Below are 23,056 nucleotides of genomic sequence, written 5' to 3' on the forward strand. Positions count from 1 at the left end.
GAAAATAGTGTGTAGGGTAGGAATCTGGCACTGGAATGTACTTATCCCACTTCACAGTCACAAGCAGCGACCTGGTGCTCACCAGCACATGGGAGCTCATGAGATTGAAGGCTGTAGTGACCATGCCCTGGTACAGCTGGTGATCTAGAGGAGGATGGGTCTAGCAAAAAACAGAAGTCAGAACCCCAAACTTCATGAGCAAACTTCAGGCTATTTAAGGAATCCCCTGGATGGGTTTCCCTGGCCAGCCTGAGCTGATGCCTCGTGTAATGGTTGGCAATGGAACTACATGACCCTTGAGGTCCTCTCCAATCCAAGCCATACCGTGATTCTACGGAAGCCTACTCATCTGTACATAGGATTTTTATCTGGAAGACACTGTGCTGCTTAAAGGCTATTTCCATTCTGCAGTGATCTCATCTCACCACCTGTTCCAGCAGCCTGATCGGGAACCTTACAACTAAGAAGCATTTCAGTAGTGGAACTGGGACATTCTTAAGGTCTGGATATTGTTAAAAATGGACCTACTTATAGAAATACTTCCCAAACACACAGGCCAGTGTTATTGCACTTTTCCCTTTTTTTTTTTAAACTCTATGTATCACAAAGACTGCATCACACTGCACATAGCATTTCCAAGCCTTTAACCATCGTTACTACGTGAGATAAGAGGATCGTTCCTCATATTTTCAGCAAAGAGAACTATTATTCACGTGTTCTCTTCTATGTGCCAATGTTCCTTTTGCATAAAAAGGTCTTTAAACTCCAACTTGCTTCTATCACACTGATCACAGCATTGGAATACACAGTCTAGCTGTAAGAAAAACAGATCAAATACTGTTGTTTCAAATGAATCGAGCGAATGCAGTCTGGTTTCGTTATCATTTTTGTTTTTAAAACTGTTCTGTAGCTATACATCTAATATCAGACTTCAGGACTTCAATCAGGAGCTTCTCCTAGGCAGACTTTATGCTAACCACGAGGTCTCCTTTAGAAACTAGGGAAGCACTCTCCTTCACCAGGCTTTCTACAGCTGAATTCACTTTATTACATGTTTCAGAGCATGTTCATGTATTGGAGAAGTATATGGACGTATGCATATGCTGAAGCGGATTAGGAGTGCTTATATAACACGTTAATACAGATTAGATAAGGCTCCAAATACTCAGATAACATAAAACTAAGACGTAACATTTTAGGCTTGTCACTGCCCTTTGCAAAACGGCCACACAACTACACCTCTAGAGCATATAAAATAAAGCAAAACATACACACATATGTACGTATGTAACCCTAAGACACACACACATATGCTGCCAGAAGGGAGTTTTGTGTGGGTACCACCTTGTCCAACACAGAGCACCTCAGGATGTAATGGAGAATGCAAAAGAAATACATAACAGGAGAATCCCACTATGCCTGGCCTTCCACTGACAAGAAGAATGTCAGTCTCACAGGATGGCTAAGGCTGGCTGGGACTTCTGGGTCTCTCTGCTCCAAACCTGCTCCAGCAGGGACTCCCAGAGCAGCTGCCCAGGCCGTCTCCTGGAAAGCCTCCTCAGCCTCTCTGAGCAGCCTGTGCCAGTACTCCAGCATCCACACAGCACAGGAATACTTCCTGGTGATCAGAGGGAGCCTCCTGTGTTCTAGTTTGTGCTCATTGCCTCTTGTCTGCCATTGGGCACCACTGGAAAGAGCCCAGCTCTGGCTTCTTTGCACCTTCCATTCAGGGATTTACATACACTGAGGAGATCCCCCTGAGTCTCCTCTTCCCCAGGCTGAAGACTTATGCCAGCAGCAAACAGTAACTGCAGCAGGTGTCCTGACCAGCTTATGCTGAGACCAGGAAACTGCAAACCAAATGCTACAACCAGTACTGTGCTGCTCCTCTATCCCTACTTTCCCAGCAACCTGGGTAGAAAGAAGAAAGGCCTCATTAGTTTCTTCTATACACACTGCATCTTCTGTTAATACCATTTCCAGATCACCGATACTGAAAAACTCAATCAGACCTGGGTTACAATCAGCAAACAGAACAAGCACCTACAAGGGCAGGAAGACATGCAAACAAAAGGAAGAAAGACCCATAATTAAGTGAGCCTAACAATACTCAGGCATCAAAATTTGCATCTTCTAGAACTCTCCTCTTCTTCTTTTCCATTATAAAATTCACTGAATTTTTTTTTGAAAGCTTGTTAGGTTATTTTCTTGCCATACTTACATTCATTATTTATTGAAATTACAGAAATTCATTTCCCAAAGTCAACACCTTATTTTATTCAATAGGCACCCCATAGCTGGCCAACACTCCTCCAACACAGAAAAACCTCACGTTCAAGAGGAAAGTTAAAGCAACGCAGTGGCTGAATTGATGCATTTAGTTTCCTTAAAATGTTGGACTATTTATTTGGAGCAAGCATTGAGTGAGTACAGCTTAAAATGACTATTTTAGTTGGACAACTGAACCTACTACATCTGTACGGAGCGTGTGGCAGTGAGATGAAATACAAGGGGGATACGGAAGGAACAGTGGATCCAAAGGTCAGAAGATTAAGTGAGACAATGAAATGAGAAAACAGAGGTGCAGTTTACACCCAAGCTGTGTCTGTAATAGTGATGTGGGACTTGTCTTTCTCAGCTAGTCAAAGCCACTGGTGTTCAATGCTTGCATTTTCACAAGTATTGTTTCCCCTTTCCTGAAAACTGAGTAACATCTACCAACAAAATAACAATGCAGATGACAACAGATATTTACTTACAGAGAGTGAGTATCTCTATATAACATAACAAGTCCAATTACAGCCTTCCTGACTAAGAAGAGGCCTAACATATTTAGCCATAACTGGTCAGGCACCGTGTCAGGTATTAAGGCTGGGAACAAAATGTATGGAAAGGAATATGCAGCAGTATCCCACAGCATGTGACACACGCACTGGGTTTGGCTGACCTCATTCTCCAGCAGCATTCTGAAATCAAGCCTGTTACAGGAAGGCTTCCATTACAACAGCACCTATTTATCTACAGCACCATTAAAACTGAAAGCCCAAAGCAAGTGGCTAGACAGTTTATTATTTTCTCTAACAAGAGGTATATACAATCCCTGTTGAGCAGTATCCAACTCCTGCAGCAAGATAATCAAATTCTGTGCTAGAGGAAATCTGAAATTACGTTGATTTTGTTACTACACTTGATCTGAAAGCGAGCAGCACTAACCTCAGTAGCCCTCGTTTGGTCTGACGTTTTGTTCACTGTACTTTAATCACATTCTGCACTTCCAATGTGCAGTTCACATTTGCATTCCTAACTAAAGAAAAAAGTGACCAGAAAAAAACCTGTTGTTTTTGTCAGCTGGGTGTGGGGAATTACGAGTTTGGCATTCGAGCAGGAAAAAGAATGATCTGGCACTGTGTGGAAGAGGTGGAGTATTTTGCCAAAAACAAATAAGCAACTAATGTTTTATTCCAATGGCAAAAATCCATCCTGTTCTCTATTTCTACAGCTATGCACACTCATTACTCACTAGTTTACAGGTACATGGAAGGTGTCACCTTCACTCCACGCAAACATTTTCATTAAAGAACATCTGAATGCTGAAGCAAATCTGTGTTAAAATTCCACAACCAACTACATGCTAAAAAGAGCTTTCCTCCCGAGAAGCTGCGCATGCTCTGCTTCACAGCTGCAATGCTAGGACTGATTTAAGTGTCCACACCACATTATATTATGTTTTTGTACCTTCTGGCACCTTAATAAAGGTCCAGAATCCTACAAAAATTTTTTGTCTGTTTCACTAGAAAACGTATGTGATAGTGTAAATCTAAGCCTACCATGTACAATGTATACCTACCATGTATTTCAAGAGGCATTTTATCACGTCAACATAATCCAATCTAAGAGGCTGCCAATCATCTGCAAAAAGTTTGCCTCAATCCCTTCCAGCCTGATCTATCTTTAAAGTGAAGTTGCCCACACAAGGACAACAGAAGCAGCCATAGGCAGATTTCAAAACATCTGCTGACACGTAAAAGCAGGTTTCTTTTAAACATTTACTTCACAATGGGCAAAACCTGAAGACTTTAGCTACTCAAGGTCTACATTTCTCTCTTCAAAAGAAGAAAATAGAGTGTTACCATGCCATGGTCAAAAGTGAAAACGCCAACATCACGTCCATGGTGAATGTGATTCCGCCTGATAATGGGATTTCCGTGGTTTTTAACCCAAATCCCTGCTAACGCATTGTTGGAGATCTCATTGTCCTCATATATTCCCTAGGAAATAGAAAAGGCAAATTAAGACGGGAATCGGGAATAGTAAACAGTTGTATCAAAGCAAGGAATTTCTTACAGAAAATACCTGTGCATGGTCTGTAATATAAAGTCCAACATTTTCACAGTCGCTGATGTTACAGTGTTTAATAGTAGGACAAGCTCCTTGGCCACTAACGCATACTGCAGAGCCAACTGGAAGAAAACAGTACAGTTACCATAGCGTCAAAGCACAGCATATTTATAAATAGTCTGGCAGCGCTGCTGCAAGAAAAGTTAAGAGTGAACTGATATTTTTAAAAGACGAGGCATGCGCAGTGCCAAACCCTGGAAGCCACTGGCAGAAAAACACCCCTGTCATCATTCTGCAGACACAGAACACTGAACGAGGAGTCGTTTTTCAAACCCCCCTCTCCGAGCTGTATAGCTGCATACGACTGCCAGAACCAGCAATAGCTGAAATAATAACTCATGTTTACGAAAGCTCTTGCTCAGTAATTTCCCCACATTAGGCCCACTGTATGCCAATGGCTTACGACAGACAAAGGAGCACAGGAATACAATGAAGTTCTAATGATAATCGCTGCCTTATTTTCCTTTCATTTTAACTCTCATAACGCACCTCATCAAGGAGCGCAACCGAGCCATAATTCTGTAGCATGCAAAGTCCTGCTATCTCACTCAAGGCAAGCAGGAGACAGGCAGCACAGCAAGGAGTACGGAACCACACACAAGACATCCAACTGAATTTGAAAGCTCCTTGCTGCAGCTCCTTGGATGATTTCAACTACTACGCTGCCCAGACAACAAACTTCAGGCTGCCAGGGCTCAAAACTGCTTGAGAATTCATCAGCTCAGCTCAGCTCTCTAAACTCCATGAGGAATGAAATCATGAAACTCTGCTCCCCCTAAAATCAGTGGCACGATTACAGTGATTCCTGAATGGTAAGATTTCATCCAAGTGTTATCTGGCCTACATAACACACACCTTCCCCTCAAGTAAACACCATTAAATCAGCAAGCCAGCACATGCCCTAATTAGTAAGCTTTCGTATTATCTTCAAGTGTAGTACCACAAAGACTCTGCTTTCTTAAATCCCGAAGAAATTATTTTGTCTTATCTGACCTTATGAACAAAGACAGTAAGGATTCCCTGAATTAATTCCTGCTTCAATTCTTCTAGCAGGAGCTTCAGCATGTATTTTTTAGAAATACATTTAATATTGATTTCAAGATTTCCAACAACTGAGAAAAAACCATAAAGCTTATTAGCTAGTTACAGACTCATTACCCTGTTAATTTACATCTTAATTTTTCAATTGAATTTCTCCAGCTTCAGTATCCAGTTACTGGTTATGGATACATTAGTATAAAGAGAACCAATTAATGTATGAATTTGGTGCAAGTAAAGTACTCCTTCAGCCTTCTCCTTCACTAAGTAACAAGTTGTGGTCAGGATGTTTTTCATTATGAATGAATTCTTCTCCTTTATCTTGTAGGACTTCTCACCGAACTGTTCCCAACAGATCATTATGTTGTTATGGACACCAGGACCTGATCTGAACGAGGAATAAGAAGTGTAATACAATCTCTCTATTCCTCCTCAAAATCCCCACAGATGCAGTGAAGGATCACACTGGTTCTTCTGGCCACATGACAAGCTCATATCCAGCTCTTCACCTACAGTGATTCTGACAGCTTTCCCAGGAACACAGCTTCTGAGGATAGAGGTTTATCACTACAACAACAGGCTTTTGTTCCTAGTCATTTGCACTTACCCACATGAACACAAACATTATGAGAGTTATCTTCCAAAAAGGGCGTAGCAGCTCATCCTCCTCCTTATTTGCAACACCCTAAATCAGCATCATTTACAAATTCCATCAGTACGTGTTTTATTTCTCTGCACGTCACTGACTGTGTTAGTAGCTTAAAGTCAAGTGGCCATATTTGAAACAGCCACAAAGTGGCCAACGATAACAACCCTACAAGTTATTTAAGATCTATTTGATGTGTGCTCTGTTAATTCCATGGAATTCAAGAGCTTAAAAGTAGAGTAGGATGAAGTCAAATATCTTTCAGGGACCCACATATATTTATACTGGCGTTGCTACCTTCTTCAAAAGAAGTCATCAAAAATGCTAAGTGCAATGCAACCATTAAAGTTCTCAGTAAGTAGACATAAATTTCCTTCGATTAATAAATTTTCATTATTGACTGACCAAACCCTGCATTCACTATCTCATCCCATGTAGGATCAATAAATAGTACTACTGGCCATATTTCATCCCATTTAGTTCCTGCTATGCCTGCCCCCTCCCATCTGCTCCAACAGGGTCATACATCACCTAACCCAGGTTTCAAGTTCCCGCTGATACATAATAGGAGTCCAGAAGACATCTTGGCCAGTGCTTTTTAAGCCCTTGTGATTTTAGAAGGCCTGTTTTTACAGCTGTTTAACCTCATCCACTCTTACTGTCAGAGTTGAACATATTTCACCATCCCTCTAGGGTAAGAGCACATTTATCATTCCTACCTATTCTCATTAAATATGGAACAAAAATTACACAACACTTTGCCATTCAAATTCTTCTTTATCTATGACAGATAAGCATCACTGCTGAAACCCTCTTTCCAAGTTAAGCTCTTCTAACTCACTCGTCCTCTTGTTCAGCAGGGCCTTCCCCTCCTCAGAAGGAAAGAATCTACATTTCAATGGAAAGCTTGTGTTCTGTTGAGGGGAAGGATTTACTACAGTTTCTGGTGATTTCTAGTTGTTGCTGACTTGTATTATCTGCTAGCAAATTCTGCATTTTTGGGAACTCAGTAGAATGCTCTAGAAGTACTGCTCTTATCACATTTTGATTATTAAAAAATGTAACCTTTATTCTGACTCACTTCAGTGGACTTATTTGTTGTGTGAAATTGGTACTTCAAGAGTACCAAACACATATTTTACTGGTTCAGGCTTTATTTATTTATTTTTAAGCCAGAATATAATTACTGCACACATACGAGCAACACTTGAATAAATAAATGAGGCTCTCTTCCACCAATTTCTGTTTTCACCTATTGAGACGAGAACTAATACAGATTTCCTCTGCAATTAATGCAGAATATCTGGACTCAGAATCTTGCCACTTAAATTTCATTCTAGAGTTTCAAAGATGCTTTGGACTGGCAGTAAGAGACCTTCAGCTGAAATTACTCACACAGCTCCCATCTAGACATATTACATACATTAAGAACTTTACATATGACAATGTAGAAAGATGCTTTGATGCAACTAGGAGATCTAAAGAAAGGGTATCAAGCATGTGCGAGGAGAGAGATTTTGAATGCTTATGGATCAATATTCCAGAGATGCCACTGACTTGGAAACAGTAAATGCCTTTTTTGGCAGACTGCCATTCTTCCTACCTTTTTTACACGCACTCAGTACTTCCTGAGTAGGTTATAGAAAGGCTTGGTAGAATTAAAAAGTCAATAAAAATTAATAATCAATAAGTGTTGACAGTACAGCCTACGCAATGCCTCCAAAATTGACCAGAAATGTTGACTTCGGAGCAGAGAAACAAATACAATGCAGCCAAAATTCAGCAATCCAGTGGGCTGAAGAGGACAAAAGTCCAACATTATCAGAAATGGCTTGTCATAACAAACAGCAGCCAGGAAAAATCAAAACAACTTTAACGAACATTTTTCACAAAAACATCAAGACCTACTTAGCTTACAGACAAACATGTTCCAATATGAAGCCATGCAGCTCTTCAAGCTGCTTTTCAAAGGAATTTTAAGGTAGTCCAATAAATTATTTTAATTCCCCTCTTTTCTGGGGTCTCAGTGTTGCGTAGGAGAATTGAAAGAACAAACTTATTTCACACACTTGAATTTCCCAGTATTTAAGATTTAAAAAAGGTAACACGAAAGAAGTCAAGATACTGAGAATAGCTAGCTATCCTTTGTTCCTCTTCATCTCTTATCACTTTCCCATAATAGCTGATCTATCTCCCATAAAACAGATGGCAATGCGAAACAGAGCAACCTTATTTCTAACTGTGGTAGTTTTACAACCTGAAACCTCCAAGAAAGAGCATGTCTTCCTCTGTGAGGCACAGTCAAAGGAATCCTTCCAGTATCCTCATTACAGTTCCCTGGAGCATTTCCTGTTCGTACCAGAAAAATATAGCCTATGTCTAGCTGAAGATCTCCTCGTTTCCCAACCTTAATGTTGAGCTGAGCAACTATTATGCACAGTCTGCTATGTAGATTCTTTCCACTTCACCACCTGAACTTAGATATCTAAAGTTTATACAGTGATTTCCATGCAAAGACTCAGTATCTCCATTCTTCTTCACCTCTTTTTTCCGATTCTCCAACTCTATTTTATCTGCTTGTTTTTGAACACGTTAAAACTTGCTGTGTCTTCTTGTGAATTGCCATGTCTTGTTTCCAGTGTCTGCAACTGTCACAATGCCTCTCAGACCTTCGCTGCCTCTGACCCTCTCTTTCCAGATCCTATTCTACTGACGGTTAAATTTCTCATCATCTCTGATGGTGAAATGAGTGTTTAACCGTCCACATGTATTTCTTCTGTCAGTATAGCTCAGTATAGCTAGCAGCTCATACTTAGCACACATCAAATCCCTTTCACTCCTGACAGGAAAGAGAACTTAGCCTAAGAGTTATAGCTCACAGAGAGTTTTAATGTCATCAAATTCCAACAGTGCACACTGTAATGAATCTAATGTAAAAGTCCCACATATGCCCCCTTCAAATGCTGTCTCCTGCCAGCTACAATTATGCAAACCAAAAACAAATTAGTTTTATATGAGAACTCTCCTGTGACTGTTCAGGTTTTAAACTAACTGCCCAATGAGTCCACAGTGACTCAAATGGAAGGCCACGTATACATGACGGGAAAGGTTCTGGACCCATATCTTGGTAATAATGTCACTGAAAGTCAAAAAAGTTTAAAGCTCTGTAATGAATACCTGCACTAAAAAGAAAAGAAACATGTCAACATTAGTCACAATTTGTGTGCTGCTTTCACGCACTCAGGATAGATTAGTCAATGTTAAGCAGTGTCAATCTCAAACAATAAAAAGGCCACTAACCTGTACAAGTACTTCGAATAATACAGTGATCTATAATTGGACTGCAGTTCACGGTAATCTCTAAGCAGTGGTGTGCATTGTGGTGCTGAGCAGATTTGTCATCAGGATTGAACTGAAAAAGGAGAACGAGTATTTATCTATTGGCTCAGGCATTAAAATGAGATTATGAAAAGCTCCACTCAAGTTTGAGATTCTTACCCTGATTGTCATATATCCAACATAGGCATCTTCAGAACCCTCCATAAAAACGAAGGTTGAATCTCTAGTGTTTTCTATTATAACCTTATCTGCTACTTTTCCAGGAGCTGCAAAACATGAAATCAAAGTTTTTAGCATATGCTGGTGAAAAAAGGTCCTCAAAGAATTCTGTTCAAGGCGACAACAGAAGAAAATGAACATTATTTCTGGAACATAGAAATCTTTGGTATCACATAAATATTTCAGAGATGATGAAAAAAGTAGTCTAACAATCTCGTGCCAATTCAATATCTAGCAGCATAAGAAAATCTCTTACACAGAGCTAGCTTTTCTGACTTCTAGTTTGTTGGAATTTCTAGGAAAATAGCTCCTCATTAAAATAAGGTACGAACTGAACATCCGTACAAGGAAAAGAACCACTAGCTGCAAAATGCCAGCACACTTTCTGAATACAAACTGGACAGTTTAACGAACCCAGATTCTAGTCTAGAGGCACTGTTATTCTCTTATGAAATATCGTTCCGTTTGGTGTTTTAAACTCTTTTCTTTAATCCGAATACATACATTTCATCACTACTTTAAACCAATTTATACAACCAATTAGTAATCTGCTTATGACCTCAGTAATCAGCAATGACTCTCAACACCTCTCAAATTTAAGACTCAGAGTTGAAGTGGTGTCTTCATTATTATTTACAGGAAAATCTTCTACAACAAGACTGAGCTATACTTCTGAAAGCATATATAAGGTTTCAAAATCGTTCATTTCCACATTCCCATAATGTGCAGATTGATTTCCCATGTTAACAGCAAGGCTCTGCTATATTTTCATCCTTAATCCAAAGGCAGAACATGTTTACATTGGTACAGCAAAAGCCAGCAGAGGGAGCACAAGTTAACAACAGTCTTAAGAATGGTGTAAATTTACAGTGATACTCATTCACAAGCAAGAGGCTGTTTAATTCAAAACAGCACGTTAAATATGCAAGCTAAAGCAATCCTTCCTCAATGCATGAAATGCAAACATTCAAGTTTCACAAATTACAGCAAATATGTTATGGGAATAGCTTAGAGTTGCAATCAATTCTGAAACAAGAAATAGGCAAATACAGACAGATTTGCCCTCAATTTTCTATTTTATTGAAGAGCCTATGCACAGGATTTCTCACCAGCAGATTTTTCTGTTGTCTGTTGACACTAGAAGAGACAAGTGGTATGTCCTGTTCTTTATCACTCAGGCAGAAAGGTGCCAGTCAGAATGAAGCAATATTTACATCATTATCCAGCTTGTTCTCACTATCTAAAAGCCAGATCTCTGCTTTCACTACAGCAAATGTTTTAAGGTAGTCTAGCTCTTCATACCACTACTCACTTACTACCAGACAATAGCTAAAAGAGGCTTTGTATCACCATACAAAACAATTCTGTGTGGCCTGGTAACATACCTATTGCATGTTTTTTCACCATAGTGTAAAAGCACCGGTATACACAGCCGTGCACTCACATGTTGTTCACTGGATCTCTGTCCTCTCAGAACAAGAGTTAACCGACAGGACTGAGTATGGGTGATCCCAGAACACCCATTATAGAACATGCCAATTAGTAAGACCAGTATGTTCTGATGATCCACCAGGAAAAGGCTTAAAAGGGAAGGGCACTTGTTTAAGCACTGGTTTCATTTGAAATGAATCAAAGAAATGTTGTGCTACAACTTACTGAATCTTTGCATAATAATTATACAGAGAAATATCTCTATTTCAGTTTTTGGCTCAGATCACTTTAGAAAAGATAAACCAATACAAGAAAGGGAAAAGACAAAGAAAAGGGCCATTAATTTTATAATCAAGCAAAGAAGTCCGTTTGCTGAGTCTAAGAGAGTCAACATTCCACAGGATCGGTTCAACTACAGTATAAGGGCCCAAAATGAAACTATTTTAGAAACAATTTAACAGAGAGACTATAAATAAGAGACCGTCCATTTTTTTAAAATAAATTAATTAAAGCAATTAAAAAATTAACTGGATGTGGCTTCAGAGCTCTTTAATTCCTAAAAATGTATAAAACGATTTCAGTTTTCAGTGCATTAACAGGAAGTAACACCAGATTCTGCACCAAATAATTGTTAAGACCCTCTGCAATCATAACAGGCAAAATGCTGAGATCCTCTTAGGTTTTGAACTTTACAAAATCCATAATGAAGAACACAGCACTAAATTTGCCCTCTGTATTTCCAGTTCAAAGATGCAGAACGGGTATCTGAAAAGGAGTTCAGGCTATGAAAGGACTTTCTTGACCACAAAAAGCATTTAATTGTGACACTCTTCACCATCTTAGATTTTACTACCCTTAAAATTACAGTTATTGCTTTTATTGTTGCCACTGTTTTTTCTTTACTGGAAAAATCTTTCAATAATTCCCTTTTCACTTATCTGCACGTTATTTAACTCAAGTGGAAAATAAAAATGAAAGCCCTATCTCCCATAATGCAGGGCAAAAACAAAAAATCAATTAAGACTTTCAGATCAAGATACATATATGGATAACTGCTGAAACAGTTAAGAGGAGTTTTGCCATCTTGAATGACATGAGAACTCCACGGAAGACCTGTACTCCTGCTTATAGCTGACTCCCCTTCACCTCCTTCTCTCCCATGTCCATCCCTCCAAAACCTAAAAAATATCATTTATTTATTAATAAGTCAATAGGCATTTCTGTCTACTGAACTAGACGCATCAAAACAGGACTCCTACTCCTGCTTCCTACTTGATGGTTTAGATAAGCCAATGTTACTAAGAATTTGTTTTACAACAAGGTTGCCCACTTAGCTGACCAAGGGAAGTCAGTAGATGTTGTTATTTATTTATTTATTTCCCATTTCAGCACAGCTTTTGGTATTTTCTCTTACAGTATCCTTCTGGACAAAATGTCCAGCATACAGCTAACCAAGTACATAATATGGACTGGGTTCAAATGGTTATAGTAAGCTGAGTTACATCAGGCACTAGTGGGGTTCCCCAAGGATCTATCTTAGGGCCAGTTCTCTTTAATGTTTTTAAAAGTAGTCTGGATGAAAGACTCAAATGCAAACAAAACCAGTTTGTGGATGATACTAAATTAAGAAGAGCTGTTGAATCCCTAAAGAGTAGAGAGCTAGCAGAGATGTTCACAAATTAAGAGTGCTAGGCAATCACCAACCACGTAAGTTTAGCAAAAGCAGGGCCGGATTCTGCACTTGGGATGGAGCAACTCTGGATGAATGAACAGACTGGAGGATGAGAGGCTGCAGAGTAGTCCTGTGGAATGGCATCTGGAGGTTTCAGTTAATGGCAAGATGAATGATCGAACAGTGTGCCCTGACAGCCAAAAAGGCCAACCATATTTGGGGGTGCTAGTCAGTCAATAGCAGTGGTCACAGTACCAAGCCTGCCAGAGTTCAAGAAGTGTTTAGACAATGCTCTTAGACATAGGGTTTAATCTTTACATAGTTCCTGGATGCAGCCAGGAGTTGGGACTTAATGATCCTTGTGGGTCCCTTCCAACCTGGGATATTCTGACTATAGCTATTACTGTGATAATTTTTCCAAAGGCTTCTTTGCAGACCACCCTCATTTACCTAGATTTAACAAAATAAAACACCAAAATTAAACAGAAGAACAAACCTAGAATACTAGGCACTATTCTGTAACAACATTTTTTTCTTATTTGAGAAAACAAAACTCCAGGGTTTGAGGTATGCCTTTCTAGAGATGCTGCACTTCTTCACAAGTCCACAGAAGAAATCATTAAAGAAAACTGATTACAAATTGCAAAGAGATTTGGCCCTACCATTCTGAAAAGCACAGACTGAACTGGAAAGAGGCAGATCTCCAAGGCTTAGTGCTTCACACTAACTTTTTTTCTTTTCTGGACAATTCGAGATCGACTCCCTCTACAAAGACACTGACCATTTAGTGTAGGAAGTCTGACAAGGTGAAGAGACAGCAGTGCCAGAAACTGAAACAAATACATCTTGTATTTCTGGTTTACTTCTGGAGATTTTGCTCCCCAAGACAACTACTCTATTCCAAAAATACACAATGCAGATCTCTTGTTTTCAAAGACCTGCATATAAAATTGATTTTCTGAATAACTGAAGATAATTCCAGGGAAAAAGAATTACTGTAGCAGAGGGTCTTTCTTGAGAGAAGCCAGAGAGTATGCAGAAGTGTAAACAGGTATCAAGGATGTCCTTCCAAATTTCATCTAGAAACTGAGATACAAAATATCTTAGAACAGCACTGATCCAGTCTGATCTGGATTTTAAACACTAAAAGAGTATGACTCTTGCCCTAGTATCTATTACTGTTACCCTCTAACTGAAACAGAAGCCAGGTCAGTATTTTTGTTAATTCTCCAAGGCTGTGCCTGCATTTGGCAAGCACTGCAGCATACCAGGAGTGGAACTACAGAGTTAAACGTGTCAGTGCTGAGGAGCTGACACCCACACCGTGTTTGTTGCAGAACAGGCAGGGAAGAAGCAACTGTGACTCTGGATTAGTCCTAGCCTGGTCCCTTCGACTGAATGCACACAGACTGCTAGAGTGCAGCAAGTGTATTCCAGGAACATGTCTTAGATTAGTCTCACCCAAACGGAATTCAGTTTGTGCTCCAAAACCTCTCCATAACAAACCTACGTACTGTAAGTGGGAAGTTCAGCACACTCAGTACTATTAGCACAGCCCTGAACTGACAAACTAACAGTAATTCAGTTGCACCTTTCTGATCTGCAGGAGCCAGTTTTAAGACTAACAGTGGAACTATCTGCCTCATATGGTCAAAACAGTTCTCTGTCCAAGATTACAACACCCAGGCAGAAAGTGCCAGAAAGAGGTTCACTCTAGAACAAGACACTTGGTAGGCAGAACAAATAAACACTTTAGGAGATACATATATTTTTTTTAATCTCAAAAAAAAAATGCACAGAGATGAAAACTGACTTATGGTCACCATAGAAGCAAGAAGTTCAAGACCTCTTAACAAAAATCTCTACCAAACAAAGAGGATCTAAATTCTTACCACTCGATTGTGCTACTCAGGATTAGTATGCTCACAGTAAGAACAAAGAAGCAAACAGCTACTCTAGCACCACAATTTGCAGACAGGTGAATTAAATTCCCAAGACTTTCAGAATAGATTATTTTCTTCTCCATAAAGGATTCTTTTTTAGAGGAACAGTTGGGAGATGAACAGAGAAAGAACGTCTAGTCTCAGAATCTTTCTGCTAGATGTTCTCATTCCTTCCTTAAGATGAAATTGTAATTCTGAAGAAAATGGGACAGATACTAATTTGGTCTTGCTCCCACTGCTGGGTTCTACTCTGGAGATAAGTTATATATAAACAAATTTCATATGAACCACCTGAAAATTTCAATTGCAGTCCTAACTGAATATACCTCCTGACAAATTCAATTTTTCTCCTAATAAAATAAAAAGTTATTCCTAGAACTAACAAGCAGATGATGGTACTTTGGTCTGAAGCATCGGCCATTTTTTGTATAGAAAATATTTATCCCACTAGGCTCATGAAGACAGACTGGCATTTATACCAGATACTTAATACACCAGAATATCTTTGTAACGAAGGCAGTAGTTAACACAAGTCATGCCTTGAGACAAAAATGCTCTCAGTTTAAATACCTGCACCGATCATGGTGATTGGAGATTCAATATATATCCATTCATCAGTATATATACCAGAGTGAACAAAGATAAGTCCATCAAAATGAGCTTCCTGAACTCCACCAAGAGCATCCTCAATGGTATCATAATACTAGAAGAAAAGGGAGAAGTTCAGAGAGATATCCATGCAAAGATACATAAATATTCTTAAGAACAACAGCTTAGAAACATACCAACATATTTTCTCTTCCTTTATATCTTGCAGGATTACTGTAGAAGTGTTCAGCAAAGCCTGGCTTTACATGCGCTCCTTTGTACTGAAACAGGGAAAAGAGTTTATGATAAGTTGCAGACAGGTGGAGCTGAATGTACAGCCAGACATCTGAATGTACAGATAACGGATCTATTTATCCCTTAACAAGCTACTTGCTATTATCAGTTAGTTTCAGGATCTAAGTATCATACTTGACTTCCCGCATCAGGCACTCAAGTGTAAACGGCAGCACCAAAACCAAGGTCTGAACCTTAAAAGAGTGACCAGCTAAACCAAGAGCTCAGCCTGCTTACACAGCCAGAGGCCTATGAAGGAACTGCAATGTGATAACAAACGCTGTGTACCTTATGCACTCTGCAAACAATGCTGTTGTTTCCATATTTTCATTGTAGGTGCTTACCACAAAACAAATTACATTTATATGGTGGAAAAAAAACCCTTGTACACCTTCACACCTGTTTAAGTACTGAACCAAGATGCCAAGTTTTAGTTAATGAACTTTTGAAGTTTAAAAGCAAATATACATCGCATTGTATAACAGATCAATTTTGATATTTTATTTATTTCCCTCTCCTACATTTTTCAAATATCACACCCAGACATTCTTACAGTGTTTTGATACTTCGGATTAGAGGTTCAATCACATGCCTTAAAAGTAATCTGCTTAGCTCCAATCATGGCAGCTGTAAGTCACTATTTAAGCCCAAGTGATATCTTTCTTTTGCTAGAGGAAGAAGTGTACGAATCTCATGATCAGCATGCACACGTTTAATATACCTGATTACAACATCTCTGAAATCAAGAAATGACTTCAGATATTTCCCTATTGCATAGCAACATAGGATCTCTCCTCATCTCCTTAGTCTCATTATCTCACTTTAAATTCCAAAAACCAAATCATTACTGTATCGTCAGCTATGTTTCAGAAATGGAGGTTTGTACTTTCATAAATCACCTTTAAATTGAAATATAAATTAATACTACTGTTACCAGTTGCTGAAAGCTTTCCTTCCAGGGATTGGGATGTTCATATTCTTCTGGATTGATCTGATAAAATTTACCAGCTTCAGGATGCATCATTGGACGTGTGTACTCAAATACTTCCATATACAGTCTTTTCCTGAGTAGAAGTGTCAGTCACAGAAGAAAAATAATGTACTACACATTCCTCTTCCATTTTAATACACCACACTAAAAACATACATATTTCTTTCCCCAACAGCATTTGACATAGTTCATGACAACACATTTGAAAAAGATCAGTACCCAACACTTAAACACTTTCCAAGCAATTTCTCTGCTGGACTGACTTCTGTGCTTTTGTAAAATAACTTCTGACATGTTTCAGCATCCAAATGGTCACATTCTCAACATGTAACTGAAATGTAGGGAGAATTTCTTTTAAGCTACACTGCCTGTGAAATCAGAGTCTAATTGTGTATTAACTGCAGCAGTGCTTTAGCACCTAGGGAAGCCAGTATCATAAGAACAGCAAAACTCACAATTAAGTGTGCCACCAATTCTTCACCTTACCAAAAAAAAAAAGAAAGGTGGCAAAAAATGCATTCAAAGAGAACAAATGATTTACCGTATCTCAAGAATAATTCTGTCATTGGACAGATTACACAGGCTTAAAAGAAATAGTGCTCCAGCTACAAAACAACTGGATTGTTTTGTTTAGTGTCAGAATACAAATAGTTGCAGTGCCTGAGCTGAATGACATCAAGTCCAGCCTTACAGAATGCCACTGCATCTTAGAAAACGTAACTCAGCTAACAGAATGTCACCAAAATTCACCTGGACAAAACAAAACAGCACTTGTGAGATGCCCTACTCAAACTCTGTTATTGGTCTTAATCTTTACCCCGAAACGAACAAAGAACAAACCCCAGCGTATGAAACATGCTACTTTTTCCTTATTAAATAATGTTAATTTAGATCCCATTAACCCATGCTCTCAATAACCCCAGGGTGGGTGAATTTATACGTCAGAAAACAACCACAATATCCAAACATTAAAACAAAAACAAACAAGCCAAATAAGAAAAAGAAGCCAAACCAAACCCCAAAATATCTACCATCAGACCAACCTGCGTTTGACATCAAGATATGCATTTCTTCTCGAGTCAAATACAAATGCTATGGAAATGTGAACAAGGTTAAAGAGGGGAAGAACAGAAGGAGTGGCTGCTGAAGGAATACCTCACTGCATTTTAAAGTCATTATTTAACTAGTATTTATACAACTAGAGAATCAGAAGTGTTACTGTTTAACACGCCTGATCAGAAATTCATAAGTAACCAAATAATGCTTGCGTAAAGCAGAGATACTGAAATACAATTTGTTTAAACGCAACTAATCGCAGTTCCTAACCAATAGTTCATTTCTCCCATTGTCCTGGCATTTCATGCAGCACAGCTTATATTTCTCAAGATAATGAGGAATAGCTTTTCACTTACCACAAAATTGGATCATTAGCCAGCTCACTGAAGCGTTTACACACACAAGCTGCTCTGCAGAGATCCTGCTCCAGCAGGTAGGAGAAGATCTTCAGAACCACTTCATCTGGCAACTTTTCCTGAAGATATTGTTCTGCAGGTGCTGCTATTGGACAGTGATTTATATAAGGTTACAGACATATTTAAGCAGCCCAAATTCTGATCAAAATACACGGCCAACTTGCCATTTGCAAGATTCCAACTTAAAGTTCAAAAATCTCAAATTTTAAGTGCCCTTCATCAAAATTTGAAGATAAGACAAGGTAAATGGTTGACCCTGGTGTCAGGTAGAAGCTATAGATTGACAAAAAGCAGCTACTAAGTGTATTTCAGATACGCTGGCTCTTTACTATTAGCTTTGCTGTAGCTCAGCTAACCCACACTATCCATACAATAATGATCCAGTACCAAAGTCAACAGTTCAAATATTATGAAACAAAGGAATTTGCTAAAAAACAGTCAGTCTGAAGAAGATACTAATAAAACTTCCCCACCTCCACACAACCAACACATTATGAAGAAATATGCCTGGGATGTAGGAAACCATCACGCAGTAATTCCAAGATATCCTTCTACTAACTCCCACTTATGTGTTTTCTCATAAAATTGAAAAAAAAAAAATAAAAATGAAGCCAAATGAAGCACTAGTCTTGCCTGATGATGCATTTCTTGAGAAAGGTTTGAGAATGTGGCATTCTTCTCATTGCTTTGCAAAGACATCAGTGCACTTGATACCTCTGCCATTGCGCACATCACATACGACAGCCTATAGCAAAAAGGCCATCTGCAGTCCGCACTCTCACGAGCACCTTCCATGGCAGTTTTGCAACAGGGCAGTTTTGTTTTTAGAGGTCATTTGTTTGGTTACTGCCTTTAAGATCTTTTCTCAGGCAGAACCATACAGAACAGCTTCCAACTTTTAGTGGATTTGTATGCAAGGCATTAAGAGCTTCTGCTATATTCATAATGCAATTATATCCATGTAATGCTCCTTGCATTATTAATTTTTTTCCTAGAACATCTAAAGCAAGGGAGCAATACAACTGTGATTTTGACTATTACAGAGAGAACGCTGAAGTGACCCTCAGACAGAAGACTACTAAATTTGAGGGAATAAGATTCAGAAAAACAGTTTCCAAATGAGGTCTCTGTCACGTATGATACGATGGCAGAGATTCTGAAACCTTGTTGACTCTGCAGTGACCTCCCCTAAAACTGCTCCTTGGGTGACATTCATATAATGGTGCAACAAGTGATTCACAAAAGCCAATTTCCCCTGCTGGTCTTAATAGTAACAAGTGAGGGGCATAAGCTCTACTACATACACGCCACCCCAGTCAAATGAAAATCAATGCTGTACAAAAGGAAAAAGTCTCACTATTCTCTCTCAAAATGAACTTTTAAGTTGGTAATACTGATCATGGAGAGAAGAAAGAACCAGCAGAACCTCTTCCTCATTCCTACCTGCCCCCTCCAAATTAACATTTTTCTGGATCGGTTCTTCAGTGCAGCTTGTTTACAAGCTACAGAACCACTCACATGGGTGCAAGGGAGGAGACAGGAATGAATGTCCAGAAGTTAGGCAAGACGGTTCTTTTCAGTAGCAGTATTGTTAATGCCAAACACTTTATTGTTATTTTTAGTAATAAAAATCAGGCTGAAGCCAGTAAATTACCAAAATTAACGAAGTGCAAACAAATAGTCTGGAAAGGTCTTACGTTCAAGACAGACTTGCAGAACCCAAGATATGGGGAACATGTGCCAACTCATGAGGTGAGTACAGCCAGGAGTCATCCAGAAATGCTACCTGCACATTAAGTGCTGGATTTTAAGAAGGTATTTTTCCACTGGAGTTGAAGTTTTTTGCTGTATCAAACAGGCAACAGCAACTCATTCTACAGTCCTAATTACCCTTGAAATGCATCACAGGACTGCTGGGCATTGCTTCTGAATTCATCTTTTTCTGGTAGCATTCCAGTTAGATGTGGAGATACAGTCTTAAAAGCTAAAGCCTAATGTTGTGAACACAAGACAGTAAATATTCTCAGAGACCTCCCATGATCTGTCTTCTGCTTTTAACATGCAAATGTTTGAGGCATACAATGTTATCTTCTTCCCTAGACAATTGGTTTCTTGACTAAACAGCCTGCAGAACTTCATCTTCCTTTACATTTACATATATGTTAAGACTTGACTGAGTTTGAATCGAAAGGGGAAGTTCACTTTTATAGTGTCTCCCATTGCTCATGATTTCTTTCTGTTTCTTTCCTAGGCCACAACATGAGATAAAAAAAATTATTTCATATGTTTGAAAAGCTTTCATACTTAACCTTCATTTTGTCAATAAAACTAAATAAAAAAACAACAAAATTCAAGAGGCTACCACCAACCTTGACTACTATTCGAATGTGACAATTCAAATACTGATGATTATTATTAAAATGCTAATATAGTAAAAAGTTAAAAATCAGAAACATAGTTGGCTACGTCATTCTATTTCCACAGGATGTGCTTGAATTCAAATTCTTTTTATTTTTGTATCTTTATTTTTTCTTTTGTTGATAGAAACCAGTATAGCATTACCAGGACGGAGGGCAGGAAAAGTTGCCTGAAAGTGAATTACTCTTTGTACAAAGGTGAAGAATGCCATCCTCTGAAACTTGAGTTGTAAATTATGTCTTGTATAGATACCATTCTCGTCAGGTAAATGGTGAGGACAGTGACTAACAGCTTTTGCTTTGAACAGAGGCCGTTAGTAAACTTATTTCCTTGCTAAGAAACAGATGTCAGAAAACATGGCATACAGGGATTTTGGACATAAATCATTAGGAAAAGGCAAAAAATTTCAAAAAGGTAATAATTTCTGTGAGCCACGGGCTATGGACTTATCTGATGCACGGAATAATCAATAAATGATCCAATAACCTACAGTTTCTGCATGTACTGCAACTCGAGTTCAGTGAAAAAAAAAGAAACAAATTGCCTCTGAACTCAATTCTTCCAAAGATGGTTAAAAGGCAGCAACTACCCAGTATGCAAGGAAAATGCAAATAAATGATGTAGCGCGAGAGGAAAAAAAAACCCTACACAATAATAAACAAAAAGGAAGAGAATATCACATCAGTGTATTAAAACGACAGAATCACAGAAGACAAGTGGTACTGAAGGTGGAAAGATCACAGCGGAGGCAGACATTCGCAGCTCAGTTGATATAAGGAGGCAGTCAGAACAATACCAAATTTAAAATTTTGCTTACACGTCTGAGGTAAGAAACACAGCTCAATAATACCTTTTTTCTTATCTAAACTTCTATTTTCTTCATTTCTTATTATTCTAACTGAAAAGGGTTTAAGTGAAGTGATTTGCACGTTTTCTATAACATGTGACTTTCTCAACAAGATGACTATATTCATTAACCTTTCTGTCTCAGGATTGGAAGCCACTGTCCTTTAGCACCAGCACTATTTGAGGGCAGAGTTGCAGAGAAAAGAAAAAAATATGTCAATACTTGAAATAATCAAAAAAAAGTTTGGAATACTGTCAGAAAGAGCACATTAAAATTTCAAAATAGCAACTATTTCAGAGCAGCAGTTGTTCTGAAATAAGGATGAAAATAAGGAATACTCTTCTTCAGCTTCTGATTCTCATGCAGATGGACAAACTCAAAAGCACTTCTCAGAGAATATACAAGGAGGAATGGTTCTCTGTCCACACATAACCCTGCATTACTAGACCCACACCTTCATTTCATCTACAGTTCTTAAGTAAACAGCTATATGTTCCAAATGATAACATACCACTTGCACTCATGATATTCCAGAAAACTTCATGCTTACTCAATCACAATAGCTATCATTATCTATGCTAACAACAACAACCAAAAGGCAAAAAGAAAATATTGTAGCAATTAGCACTGGCACAGATTTAGAGTCACATCTCAGAAAACTCAAAGGGAAAATAAAAAGAGTAACCATCACTCATATTGTGAGAGACATTAATAGAAAATAGTTTGACAAGAACACTCCCTTGTCCAGCTGTGACTGGTTTCAGTACAATCTCAAGAGTACAATTACAAAAAACACTGTTTACAATTCCATGCTGGAGAAGCCTCCACAATTCCAGTACCTTGTCCAAATGAGCTCAGTAATGCAACAAAAGCAACATGCAGCAAACATGTGGAAAACTGCCTTTTAAGTGTCATGTGTGGTGTGAGGACTTGAATAAAATTACCCACATTCAATGAAGTAAGGAGGTCAGTAAGAGCATAATGAAAAATGTATCAGAAGAGAACAACCTTGAAGGAAAATCACAAGCTGTTGAGAGAAATTGAGTTTATGATAGTAAGACTTTACACCAGACTTTCAGTATCAGGTTGGGAAATGAAACTGGAAGTAAAACGACAAGCTGATGTTTGGTTTAGGTCATTTCAAGTATACAAACCTATGGTTAAATGTTTCTTAAATAGTTACAGAAATTCAAAGAGAGAAACACAACATGTAGGAGTGGATGTAGAATGAAAGGTTTGAAATAAAAATCTGTTCTAGGGACCAGATTCTAAAGTCAGACTGAAACCAAGGTTCCAAATCTGAAGCTCAGAACAAGCCTCTGGTTGTTCTTTTACTGAAGTTCCTCAGTTAGAAAAAAAGAAGAAAAAAGTTGGTGGGGGGAGGAGGGGGAGGGACGTATCTAAGATGTATACTGCCCCCTAATCTTTGTACAGAGTTATTACCTGATAAATCCTGGGATTTTCCAGATACTCTGGCACGTTTAGCTCGGTGACCAAAGTTTTCAGTAGCTGAAGTGGAGGCACCCTTTAACAAAATATATCAGAATTAATTTGGTCGTTAGGTAAGTTATAGAAAGCTCTGCCTATTCTGAGACAGGAACTACTTCACAGTTGAAACCAAATCAAGTTACCTCCATACTGTTCTTTGTAGGGCAAGCTGTTCTTTTAGGTAGAAGAGTTTTTCTGCGAAGTTGGTATGGACTATTTTGTGCACCAGGACCTGATTCTTCTGCAACCATATCTGCAGGTACATCATCATC

General features: G+C 38.7%; 1 protein-coding gene across 4 annotated transcripts in view; it reads right to left on the reverse strand.

Annotated features, from left to right (window-relative positions):
• The window catches only part of FBXO11 (F-box protein 11), a 64,278-nt gene that overhangs the window by 8,551 nt on the left and 32,671 nt on the right, over positions 1-23,056 (reverse strand). For 3 of the 4 annotated variants that reach the window (XM_015278120.4, XM_046939071.1, XM_046939072.1), the window contains exons 2-11: positions 22,928-23,055; positions 22,740-22,821; positions 17,972-18,116; positions 16,503-16,632; positions 15,472-15,555; positions 15,257-15,389; positions 9,581-9,687; positions 9,383-9,494; positions 4,354-4,460; positions 4,131-4,268 (exon numbers count right to left, since the gene is read on the reverse strand). In XM_015278120.4, the coding sequence (XP_015133606.1) occupies positions 4,131-4,268; positions 4,354-4,460; positions 9,383-9,494; positions 9,581-9,687; positions 15,257-15,389; positions 15,472-15,555; positions 16,503-16,632; positions 17,972-18,116; positions 22,740-22,821; positions 22,928-23,055 (1,166 nt within the window). The remainder of the gene's footprint in view (positions 1-4,130; positions 4,269-4,353; positions 4,461-9,382; positions 9,495-9,580; positions 9,688-15,256; positions 15,390-15,471; positions 15,556-16,502; positions 16,633-17,971; positions 18,117-22,739; positions 22,822-22,927; position 23,056) is intronic. The other variant, XM_015278121.4, reaches the window with a different exon arrangement.

The sequence above is a fragment of the Gallus gallus genome, chromosome 3 (assembly GCF_016699485.2).
Source record: "Gallus gallus isolate bGalGal1 chromosome 3, bGalGal1.mat.broiler.GRCg7b, whole genome shotgun sequence".
Lineage (NCBI taxonomy): Eukaryota > Metazoa > Chordata > Aves > Galliformes > Phasianidae > Gallus > Gallus gallus.